The sequence below is a fragment of the Lemur catta genome, chromosome 2 (assembly GCF_020740605.2).
Source record: "Lemur catta isolate mLemCat1 chromosome 2, mLemCat1.pri, whole genome shotgun sequence".
NCBI classification, from domain to species: Eukaryota; Metazoa; Chordata; class Mammalia; order Primates; family Lemuridae; genus Lemur; species Lemur catta.
The window spans coordinates 25730788-25742661 of NC_059129.1; the positions used below are offsets into that span (position 1 = coordinate 25730788).

The 11874-nt window shown below is 58.4% G+C and overlaps 1 protein-coding gene and 1 long non-coding RNA gene across 2 annotated transcripts; one reads left to right on the plus strand and one right to left on the minus strand.

Annotated features, from left to right (window-relative positions):
- Positions 1–243: 243 nt before the first annotated feature.
- Positions 244–10425, minus strand: LOC123631620. Its single transcript, XR_006733198.1, has 5 exons — positions 10339–10425; positions 6673–6884; positions 5773–5873; positions 3030–3160; positions 244–1018 (listed from the first exon to the last, which is right to left on the minus strand). It is a non-coding gene; the product is annotated as an uncharacterized LOC123631620 (long non-coding RNA).
- On the plus strand, positions 3188–4857 carry PVRIG (PVR related immunoglobulin domain containing). Its single transcript, XM_045541422.1, has 5 exons — positions 3188–3329; positions 3416–3766; positions 3849–3963; positions 4046–4103; positions 4215–4857. Exons 1-5 carry the CDS (start codon positions 3206–3208, stop codon positions 4527–4529), a joined length of 963 nt encoding a protein of 320 aa, XP_045397378.1. The 5' UTR covers positions 3188–3205; the 3' UTR covers positions 4530–4857.
- Positions 10426–11874: the final 1449 nt, after the last annotated feature.

Consider the following 11874-nt stretch of genomic DNA (forward strand, 5'->3'; position numbering starts at 1 on the left):
AACCTGTGTCGTCTCGCCTGTACCTCCTCCTGGCTGAAAGTGGGAAGAGGCCAGCTATGCAGGCCTGGGGACACAGGGTTTAGACTGCAAAACTTAAGACCTTTTGTGTCTCTGGGGTTCAAACTTCTGGAGACTGTTCAGGAATAGCCAAGAAGTTCTGAGAAAAAGGGTAAGGGCCCTCTTGTTTATCAAACAAAAGTATTCCAGTCAGGACCATGTGGTACTGACACCAGAATAAGCAAATAATGGCTAGCTCAGGTAAGAGAATCCAAAAGTAGACCTGTTTGCAAGAATTTATTTTATGATCAAGGTGGCATCTTGAAACAGTAGCGAAAGAGCCTAGTTAGTAAATGGTTTGGGGCATCTGGCTCCCCACCTGAAATGTTAGATAGCTATTTTACACCACCTCCAAAATAGAATTCCTTATGAACTAAGAATATACTCTTCATAGAGTGAAGCATAAAAACAAAACCATAAAAATATTTTTCTAATCATAGCCTTCCTAAACAATATACAAAATCCAGAAATGATAAAGATGACAGCTTTAACCTCATGAAAATTAAAACAGGGCAATGGGAGGCTGAAGGAGAATTTCGATGTGTTCTATATTGTTTGAATCTTACACAGTGAGAACTTAGGAGGGGACAATGTGGCTGCAGTATTGGAAAAAAAGTTGACAGTGTGGCTGAGTAACTGTACCATGGCTTTTAAATCCTTCAATAAGTTCTCAGCCCCCCTTAGGTACTTTGCAGGGGCTTGAATAAAAGGGACTCTTCCTCCAGGGCTTAGAGTCAACCTGTGAAAACTGGCCCACAGGCTACCAGCACCTGGTGCCACAGAGAGCAAGCCTGGGCAGTGACCTGCGTCCCTGTGGTGGTTGCCCAAGAAGGAAGTGTGCACTCTGGGATGGCTTCCTGGAGGTGGGGGAATTTGAGCTGGGCCTTGCAAAGTACATAGGATTGCAGTAGGTGGTGCAGGGAAGTTTAAGTTTTTCTCCTGAAGGTTCCATACTATGAGTCTATAAAACAAACAGATAATACACAGATTAACAGAAAAAGGGTTACAAATTTTGTGGGAACACATGTGCACAGGAGTCATACAAAATATAAAAAAGTCAAAGAAATGGCGAGATGTTTGACTCTTGTATACCATCTTGAAATTACAGAAGGAATGCGGGCTTGGTGCATGGCAAAAGTTCTGGCAGGAGGAGAAGAGAAACCTAGCTAGCAAAGGAGGTCTTGTTACGTAGATGACGCCTCATGGCTAGTGGCCCTCAGAGCCTGTGGGAAATGACTCTTTCAGACTCTCAAAGGTGTCAGACTCTCAAGTGATCTTTCCTAGATCTGGACAAGGGGGCTTTCAGAGAAAGCCTGTTTGCCTCTGTTGTTTACTTCACTGTCTCCTCTGTAGATGCAAATCTCCCCTACTTAGAGACAGCTTTGCGGGGGCTACTTCTGTCTGCAGACCCTCTGAACAGCCATATGCAAAGTGTATCTTGAGATTAAATATCTTCATTCCCTTCAGTGGGAGACAAGGGTCTTCCAGACGAGGGAGCTTGAGGCCATCGGCCCCACTGCCCCAGGCACTCTGTAGCCACATGGGGCCAGGCCACCCTGAGGTGGGTCAGCTCTGCACAGGCCTCACACCCTGTTGTGGTGACAGTTGTGGAGAAAGTGGGAAAAAGCAGGTCTGAGCCAGGTGTGGAGGTTGGTACATTGGGCCTGGGCGAAGGCCAAAGGGTCAGGAGAATACTGAGTGGGCTGGGGCCTCGGGGCTGTGGGGTAACTGACCTAGAGGCCCTGCTGATGTCCCAACATACAGTCCGTGCGGTGTGGTGAGGGGACAGAGCTTGCCCAAGAGACCGAGTCGGTTTATGGCAAACACTACGGGACTCTGACACGGGGCAGGCCAGGCCTCAGAGAGGTGACCTGGGACAGGGCCATCTCTTCAGTCCTCACCACACCCTGGACAAGATTGTCTTCAGGGTGGGCCTTGGCTGTCACACAGACCCCAGATTCAGGCTCACGGCACACAAAGCACTGTAACCCTGGAAGGCACCGCCTGTCACTCACACAGCAGCATTCTGGTCGGTTCGGGTCTGTCAGTGAGGTAACCAGGAGCCCTTCCCGGCCACACTCACTGGGAAGAGAAAACAGAACCTGTAATAGAGGCCACAGGGGTTCTCTCATTGCCTCCCTGTTTGCACCACAAAGGCAAGGGTCAGCCTGTCCTTGTCACCTCCAAATCCTGCTTTAACTCAACAAATAGGCATACTGATGAAGGCAGAGAGGAGGGCAGGGGCGGGCGTGGAGGGCCTTGGAGGCATTGGCTCTGGGTGACAGGGCTGTGAGCAAAGGAGGGCAGTGGCCCACCTGACGTGGCTTTCAAGAGGTTCCCACTGGCTGCCGCGGCGAGGACCGACTGCAGGAAGGCTGCGGCAGAAGCAGGGAGACCCGCTAGGCTAATTCGGCATTATTCTTGCCCTTGCAGGCAGGAGACGATGGCGGCCTGAATCAGGGGGTGGCGGTGGGGGTGGGAAGAAGGGGTCAGTTGGTCAGAAAGGGCAGCTGACAGGATTTCCTGATGGAGTGGAGGTGCAAGAGAAGAGTCGCCAGTGGCAATGCTTTGGGCAGGAGCAGCTGGAGGCCAGTTGCCGTCAACTGTGCCGAGGGTGGTGCAGAGGGGCAGAGCTCGGCCCGGGCAGGCTGAGTTGGCACTGTCAGGCATCCCAGGGGTGTGAGCGGGCGGCCAGGCGGACCAGGCTGGGACTGAGGAGCCAGGCCTGGGCTGCGGGCATAAGCGTGGGACTCACGGGGTTGAAAGGCCACTTCAGATCATGGTGGGTCACGCTGGCTCTCAGGTAGCCTCCCTGCTGGCTTCCTGCTTACAGGGTGGTCTCTTCCCAAATTCTTCCCTATGATTAGCTGGGCAAGGAGATCAGAGCCTGTTCCTAAGGGGAAGCCAGGTCCCCAGCAGCGTCTCTGCCCTGCCCTCCCCCAGGCCTGGCCCGTCTGCTGGCTCATACCCACCTGTGTGCCCTGGAGCCACCTGCCCTGCTCACAGAAGCACAGCCCTTGGGGACTGTGCAGGCCCTGTCACTGTCACTTTAAGAAGGAGATCAATCACCCTGTGTTCACTGCCAGGGAGGCAGGGGGCTGACCTGAAAGAAGAAAAGGAAGTGGCTGCTTCCTAGCCTGCTGACAACATGAAAACTTCCTGCGATGCGAACAGAGAGCAGGTGCCCTCCCTACAGCCCCTGGAGGGAGTGATGGTTGGGTACCGGCCCCTGGTCCTGCCCTGGGCGCTGCTGGCCCTCTGCCTCACTGCCGGTGAGTGGGAGGCCAGTGGGGGGCGGAGGCCACAGAGGAGGGGGTGTGGAGACACAGCTGTGGACCCTCCTGTCTTTATTCCACAGGGACCCCCGAGGTGTGGGTGCAAGTTCAGATGGAAGCCACCGAGCTCCCATCCTTCACTGTCCGCTGTGGGTTCCTGGGGTCTGGCTCCATCTCCCTAGTGACTGTGAGCTGGGGGGGGCCCGATAGCGCCGGTGGGACCAGGCTGGCTGTGTTGCACCCAGAACTCGGCACCCAGCAGTGGGCCCCTGCCCGCCAGGCCCGCTGGGAAACCAGGAGCAGCATCTCCCTCAGCCTGGAAGGGCTGGAGGCGAGAAGCCCCAGTGGCAACACCACCTTCTGCTGCAAGTTTGCTTCCTTCCCCGAGGGCTCCCAGGAGGCCTGTGGGGCCCTCCTGCCCAGCTCAGACCAAGGTGAGCCTGGAGAGAGGGCCCCAGGGAGGGAAGGGAGGGACTCGGGCACCTGCTGCCACCAGACACCTTTCTCTCTGCCCAGGCCCAACTTCAGTCCCCATTCTGCGGGCAGACCTGGCCGGGATCTTGGGGGTTTCGGGGATCCTCCTCGTTGGCTGCATCTACCTCTTACACCTCCTGCGCCGGCAGAGGCACTGGTGAGACTGGGCCCCCATCTCTGTCCCCTCGCCACTGGGCCGTCCACATGCTTTGCCTCTGATCCTCCTCACTCTCCCCCAGGCCTGTCACTAAGCTCCAGCCGCCCCTCACCAGCCCCCAGGCACAGCCCCCAGCACAGGTGAGGAGGAAGGTGGGGGGCACAGCTGTGGGGGGGCGGGCTGGAGCTGGGCTGTGCGCTGTGAGGCTCATTTGTCCCTCCTTCCTCCTCTCCCCTCCTTCCCCTCTGCAGGCAGCCAGCCAGGCCTCCCTGGCCACGCACCGCATCCCCTACACCTCCATCAACACCAGCCTCTGCCCGGCAGCTCTGGATATGGCCCACCCCCACCAGCGACTGTCCTGGTGGGCGCTGCTCACCACCCACACCACGTGCCAGCCCCAGGCCCCTGCCCCCTGGGCCTCCCCTGCACGGAGCAGCTTCATCTCTGTCGAGAACGGACTCTATGCCCAGGCGGGAGAGAGGCCTTCCCACACGGGCCCCAGCTGTACCCCTTTGCCAGACCCTCTGGGGCCCAGGGCCGTGCAGGGGCGCTTAGGAGTTCGATGAGAGAGACCCCCAAGCCCACCTGGCCTTCCTCACCTTCCCCCTCCCCCGAGGGCCCTCTTCTCCTGGGCGCCGGCACCCTGGGCTCTGCCCTCCTCACACGTCTTGCTTTATTCCTAGGCCTCCAGTAAGTGTCTCTCTGCCCACCCCTGCTGGGGTCCCCTTGCCCGGATGTGGTCAGCGTCTGTGCATGTGTGGGTACGTGTGGGCACAGGTGTGAGTGTGTGAAGTGACAGAGTCCCCACTCCAGGTCATTTCCTGTTGTGACACTTCCCCAGCCCTCCCTGGTGGTGTCAGTAACTAAGTCAACAACATGGTTCCTCTGACTTGGGCCTTGGCTGAGCCTTTTCTTCTTTGGGAGTTAAGAGACAAGAGGAAGGTTAGAACCAAGGCGGACGAGGCCTCGGTGCGGGGCTGGGGTTGGCCCAAGGAGAGGGCAGCGTGTCCCAATCTCAGAGATCCCTCCTGGAGTTGGGGGTGGGGCCTTCCTGTCCCTGCAGACCTTGCTATGGGACACCAGGGCTAGGAAGATAGGATTGGGGGTCCTATGGCCCTCAGGTAGAATGATCCCCACTCAAATCCCACCATGTCCTAGGACAGCAGCAAGGGCTTCTGGGGCCTCAGCCCAAGAGAAGTCCCTGTGGTCTGAGCTGGCGTCCCTGTGACGAGCTGCCTGTGAGAGCCTGGGCTGTGGGCCTGACGCCTTCCTTCCACGGAGGTGGCATTTGGAGGCCGGGGGTGGAGCCTGGGGGGACCCACTTCAAATCTGCCCACAGTCACTTCCTCTAGCTCCTCTCAGGGGCAGGCAGAGGCCCCACAGGCACAGCGAGCGAACACACGCTTACCTACCCACAGATTGTCCCGTCTGAAGCCAGCCCTCCTGCTCACAGGCCCATCACACCCTTGCCACACAAGACAGTGTGGATGCGAGAGCTGTGTAAGCTGCGAGGCTCCCTGGGAACACACAGCTCCAGGTGGCAAGAGGCAGCGTGGTCGGGGAGCCAGGCTGAGGCTGCACCCCCAGCCGGGTGAACACTAGTGGGGAGGGAGGCGCACCTGCCACTCGACCCCTTCCTTGGACCCGCATGGGGCAAATCCCAGGCAGTGCCAGGTGCCAAGCCAGGAACCACCCCTCTGCCCGGCTCAGGGACAGAGGTGCAGAATCCTCTGGCAGCCCAGCGTGCCACCCCAGGACCCAGCCCCAACCAGCCGCCAGCTCTGCACTGCATGGGGAGAGGGTGCTTACTGGTGGTGGGGCCTGCCTTCCTCAGCCGGTGGTCTTCCTCCTCCTCCAAGCAGCACTCAGCACTGGCCTAGTCAGCTCCATGGTTCCTCCAGGGCTGGGGGCTGGAGAGAGGAAGGGGTGCTGCGGAGGTCCCCAAGGAGGGTCAGGGAGGCAGGGCCCAGGGAGAGAACTGTCAGGGAGGGAGGGACCCTTGGGACCCTGTCCAGACCTGGGATGGGGCTGTGAGACCATAGGCCTTGCAAGGTCTCAGGAAGCCTGGGGAAGATCCCCAGAAAGCTTTGCTTCTCTAGGAAGGGGACAAGGGGGGCGCTCTGAGGGACCCCAAGCCCCTCAGCCAGGGCCACCTGTCTACCATGGAGTGGAGTAGAGCCCTTCTGGCCTGGCCACAGCCCAACCCAGTCCCTATAGAACTCAGAGCTAAACACCTCGAGCCCAGGAAGTCTCCCCTCAGCCGGCCTGTGCCTCCCTGCCCAGCCCCAAGTGCCAGACCCAGCAGCAGGATGGAGGGGACCCCCTGAGAGCAGACATTGTTTGCTGTCCCATGTCACATGGCTGTACCACAGATGCAGAGATCAGCGACTGTAGGCCCCTTTTTCAGAAGCTGAGAGAGGTGACTTGGCCAAGAAGAACAGAGCTCATCACCTGTGCCTGCCCCACCTCCGGCGGCCCCTGGCGTCCGGCACCAGGCCCCAGCCATGACCCAAGCTGACGTTTCTGCTTTGAACAGACCTGGGTTTGAATTCCGGGGGGTCACTCCCTGGCTGTGTGACCCCGAGTGTCTCAGCTCGTTGGGCTCATAAAAAGGGCAAGGAGGCCTGGGGGCGGGGGTGGGGGATTGTAAAACAGGGGGGCTCCCAAAGACCAAGCAGCTCCTCAGGGAGTATCTCATTTAGGACGTACAGCAACCCGCGCGGTGGCCGTTCTCGGGACGTTCGCCGGACTGGAGGAGACGGGCTCCTAGGGGAGGCGGCGCGAGGGGGCGCCGCCAGCCTGGACGAGGCGGGCCGGGACCACCGGGGCGGGCGCCGGCGGACGAGCGTCTCCACCAGGTGGCGCGGCTGACAGCGCGGCGGAGGCCGGGACAGTCCCGGGAGGGCGAGGGTCGGCGGCACCTGGGAGGAGAACGCCAGGCTGCGGCGGGGACGCGGACAGTTGTGACCCACCCGTGTCCGCGACCCTGGGCTCCGCGGCCCTGCCCTCCCCTTCCCACCGCGGCAGGCCCCGCAGCCGCTCCGGATCCCAGGACCGGAGCCCGGCCACCCTGGGCCCTTCCCGCACGCCCCGCTACCCACCCAACCCACCCCGATATCCCCGTATCCAGAGAACCGGCCCGACCAGGACCCTCTGCCCCGAGCGTCCCCGGAGTCCTTCTTCTCTCGTCCAGCCCTTGCCACCTCCTCCAGCCCTTGCTCCTCCCTCCCTGAGGCAGCTGCGGGGATTGTCCCCTGGCCTCTGGAGCCCTTCTGCACCCTGGTCCCACCGCCAGCCACCGCCCCTCAGCTGCCACTGGCCGGCCTGTACTGGCCCTTAGGCAGCCCAGAACAGCCACCCTTCCCTGCCAACAGGCCCCTCCTGGTGACCGACCAGGAAGAGTCATGCAAGGGAGGAGGGTGCATGCAAGGGGGGAGGGTGCAGGGGGGAAAGGGGCCACCATCTCCCACCCAGTGTGTGACCTCCTCAGAGATGGCCAACAAACAGAGCATCCTCAGGGCCTCAACCCAGCCCACTCAACAGTGAATGGCAGAGGCCAGGACCTGTGGGGGAAAAACGTGACTGAGGGGTGTGTGAGCCAGGCCAGCCGAAGTGGGGAGGCCTGGCCAGGACTAGGAGGCAGCTGAAGGGGACAGAGTGGGGCTGGAGATCCCCCTGCGTCCCTCCTGTTCTCTGGGCCTCCCCCAGGCCCCTTGGGATAATAACTCCCTGAGGAGAAACAGGCTGTGCCCCTGTCCCCAACACACAGACACACAAACGCATAGGGCGACAGGTCTGTTGGCCCAGCCATGGGGTAGGGGGTCAAGGAGTGCTGCAACCTTGGTTCCACCCAATCTCTAAAGAGGGGAGGCCAGTGACACCTAGAATTTCAATAGATAGATCCTCAAACAGCTTCATGTCAGCATCTGTAAAATGGGTCAACTCACCCAGAAAGCTGAGCAGTCTAGAGAAAAGTCCAGGGCCTGGTTCTTGTTAAAGAACAACCCTCTACCTGGGAGGAGCAGGCGGCAGGGTTGAAGGCACTGTCCCCTGGCACTCTGTGTAACACGAGTCACATTAACTTCCATAGCAAAGGTGGAGGGGACTGTAGGTGCCCGGCACCCTCGGACCTACCATGACCCCTGCCCAGCCTTCTTCACTACCTCTCCTCAGGCTGCCCACATGCTGAAATTCATGTCTAGGACAAGTGTCCAGAGTTGGTGCCATGGCCATGTGATTTACAAACAGAGACAACAGGACTGGGAGGTCTACCCCACAAGACACCTGCACCCAGGATTGGCCATGTGCAAGATGTGGGGTACCAACCTGTCCAATGTCCTTGGAGGCCTGGCCCACAGGGGCTCTCCCTAAGGATTGGTACAGGGAAGGATGGAGGCCCCTCCAGCCTCTGCCCTGCTGGCCCCTGACTAGCCCCCTTCCCTGCCTCCTCCTCATTTCTATCCTTTCTGTCTTCATTTCATTCCTTCAGAAGTATTTACTGAGTTCCTACAAGGCACCGGGCACTGTGCGAGGTCCTGGGATTACAGAGCTCACAAGTCAGGACTCTTATGTTCAATTCTACATGGGGATGGCAATAAACAGACAAACAGCGTTACACGTGTTATAGGGAAAAGATCAGGGCACTCTGGGAAGCAATGACGGGGCCTGGCTGGGTACATGACATTCAAAACAAGACTTGGAGATGAGTCGGAGTTGTCTAGGTGAAGACTGTGGGGAGACCCTTCCTGGCAGGGGGAGCCCTGTGCAAAGGCCCTGAGGCTGGAACCACCAGGGTCCAAAGCAGGTGGGTGTGCTTGAAACTAGGGGAGCAAAGGAGAGAGGAGAAGGGAATGAGGTGAGAGCAGCAGGCAGGGGCCACAGGAGGGATGTGGACTTTCTTACAGGGCCCAGAGCCCCCCTTTGTGAATTTTAAGCAGAGCAGTGGAATGATCAGATGCACCTGCTGTAAAGATCACTCTGGCTGCAGCTGGAGGAGGCTGTGTGTGTGCTGACAGGTGGAGGGGTAAGGACAGTCAGGAAGCTGCTGCCATAACTGAGGTACGGAAGGGGAGTGTCTGAGCCTAGGGGGCTGGAAAGTAGAGGGAAAGAAGGGGGAGGATCCAAAATATGTTTTGGGGGCAGAGTTGTTCCTGGCTGCGTGGAGAGAGGACAAGGACAGTCTCAAGGGTGACCCCAGCTTTCCAGCTTGAGCGACTAGGTGAGGAAGGTGTCAATCCATGAGATGGAAGACTGAGAGGGGACATGTTCCAGGGGAGGGTGATGGTCAAAGGGTCGCTAAACACAGCCCAAGGTGAGATGCCCGAGGCACAGACAGGGTGTCAGGCCAGCAGTGCCTCTCCACCACCCAAGGGACATCTGAAGGGAGGGGCAAGATCTGGATGCAAAATACTGATGAGAGAACTCTCAGTGCTCAATCAATGGAAAGAGATGCACTTGGAAGGTTCATTGTTCACAGGTCAATCTCTGGAAATTGATCTACAAAATCAAAAATATTCTTAATCATAATTTCAGCATGGTTCTTATGGAAATTGACTAACAGATTTGATAATTTGATTTAAATATTTTAAAGTTGGCTACCCTGGGATGGGAGTCTTTCCCCAGTCATGGAGGTTAGAGCATTAAGAAGGCAGAAAATAAGAAATTACAGATAAAATAACTGGCCTTTGATGAATGGATGTCAAATAGACCAATACAGAACCTAAGGAAACACACATAGAACACTTACATTTCTTTTTCTGGCCATAGTGCCCTGCCTAGAACCTTCAGTACAATGTAGGAAGGAAATAAGAACAGAAATCTGTGCCTTGTTCCTGACCTTACTGGGAAGCAGAACCAGGGTAGGCTGCCAAGGAGGGAGAAGGGGCTGGGTGGGGATGGATGTCACCAGGAGGAAAGGAGAACGGGAGCTTGGGGGAACATGGGAACATCTAAGGCAGTGGTTGTCAAAGTGTGGTCCAAGGTCCTCACTCCCACCCTGTCCCTGCTCCCGACCACACTGCTTCCCACCCCTCCCCCAGGCCACCCGCTGGCTGGAGGGCTGCACCTAATGATCTTGGAATCATAAAACCCCACCCCCACCCCCAGAAGTCCCCTCTCTGAAAGAGACACAGCTCCAGGCTGATTCCCAGGTCCTGTCTGTCCCATGGGGGAACGGAGGGTGAACAAGCCCAGGAGACCTCACACCATCCCTGAGCAGATGTTGGGTCACACGAGAGAACCCCTCATGGGGAATCAACTGTGTCCAGGCCCTGAAAGTGACATAAAATGTTTGCCCTGCATTAGGAAGACTGCATGTGGCAGGTGTCCTGTGAAAGTTACCCAGAGCCTGTTTTGTAGAAGTTCTCTATGGCTCACCAGCTGGCCCGTGGTGCCCCTGGTGGGGTCCAGACTCCTCCTCCAGTGGCCTGGCAAGCAGGTGACCTTCCAGCCAAGTCTCACATCTGGTGGGGTAAGGTAGGAATGGAGCCCAAGGGTCAGGCCTCAGGCAGGGCAGGCCACCCAATCCAGGCCCTGCTGAGACAGCCAGTGGGTCCCTTGTCCTCTCTTCTGCCCAGATTTCCAGCTGGGACCACTCAGCCCAAAGCCCCTGTGCCTCAGTTTCCCCCTCGGTAAAATGGAGATGATGTGTCCAGCACAGAGTGTCGTGATGCTGAGAATAACTGTGCTTAGAGCCTGGCTACATAAAGGGCTTCCTTGAACAGGTGGAGCCTGTTTCTCAGGCCTGTGAGGAGGGTCAGGAAAAGCACACAGGGAGGGAGGGCGGGGGTGGCCTGGCTGGCCGTGGGAAGCAGGGAAGGGACTTCTAGAATTAGAGAAGCAGCTGAGAAAAGAAGGGAAGTCTTTGCTCGCTTGCATCTCAAGAAGCTGAGGCCAGTTCTTCTGGTGAAATCACGTCCTCCTGCCCCCACGGTCCACTCAGCAAGCCGATGCGCCTCATCCCGGGGAGGGGGTGGGCAGCGCCTCCGAGGGAGTGAGCCCTGTGTGTCACCGGAGCTCCCAGCCCCATCTCTCCCCGTCCACCACCAGGCAAAGGCTGGCAGTTCCCTCCATTGGAGACGGTCTCAGGGACTCTGTGAGGGGGCCTCATTGCTGCTCTCAGCCTTCATTTACCCCCGTCCAAGGAAGGTTCTGGAAAAGCCAGGGTTCTCACCTCTATGGAGGGACTCACCAGAGAAGCTTTATGAAAATACAGCCTCCTGGGGCTCCCCGACCCCAGGGTTTCTGCACTCAGAAGTCGAGGCCCAGACACTCTGCCCTGCAGCCAGGTGGAAGCATCGGGGTAGAGCGGAGGCTCTGTGGACTCAGCCGGACTGGAGTTCCAGCTGTGGACCCGCCACTGCAGAGTCATGTGGCCTGGGGACAAGACTTCAGGAAGGGTGTGGTCCCTGCACCAAGGGAGCAGGCCACCACGGGAAGGGCCCAGTCAGGCCTTGGTTCTGCCTGGGGACCGCAGGGGAGCCCCTGCCTGGCATGAGGGGCACAGAGGCCGTGGGAAGCATGGAAGGGACTTCTAGAATTAGAGAAGCAGCTGAGAAAAGAAGGGAAGTCTTTGCTCGCTTGCATCTCAAGAAGCTGAGGCCAGTTCTTCTGGTGAAATCACGTCCTCCTGCCCCCACGGTCCACTCAGCAAGCCGATGCGCCTCATCCCGGGGAGGGGGTGGGCAGCGCCTCCGAGGGAGTGAGCCCTGTGTGTCACCGGAGCTCCCAGCCCCATCTCTCCCCGTCCACCACCAGGCAAAGGCTGGCAGTTCCCTCCATTGGAGACGGTCTCAGGGACTCTGTGAGGGGGCCTCATTGCAAGCTGGGGGCCCTGCCGCTGGGGCTGGGGGCCGAGGGCGTGTGACCAGCACCACATCCTTCCTCGTCCTCTCCAAGAGCCGAATCTGGGCA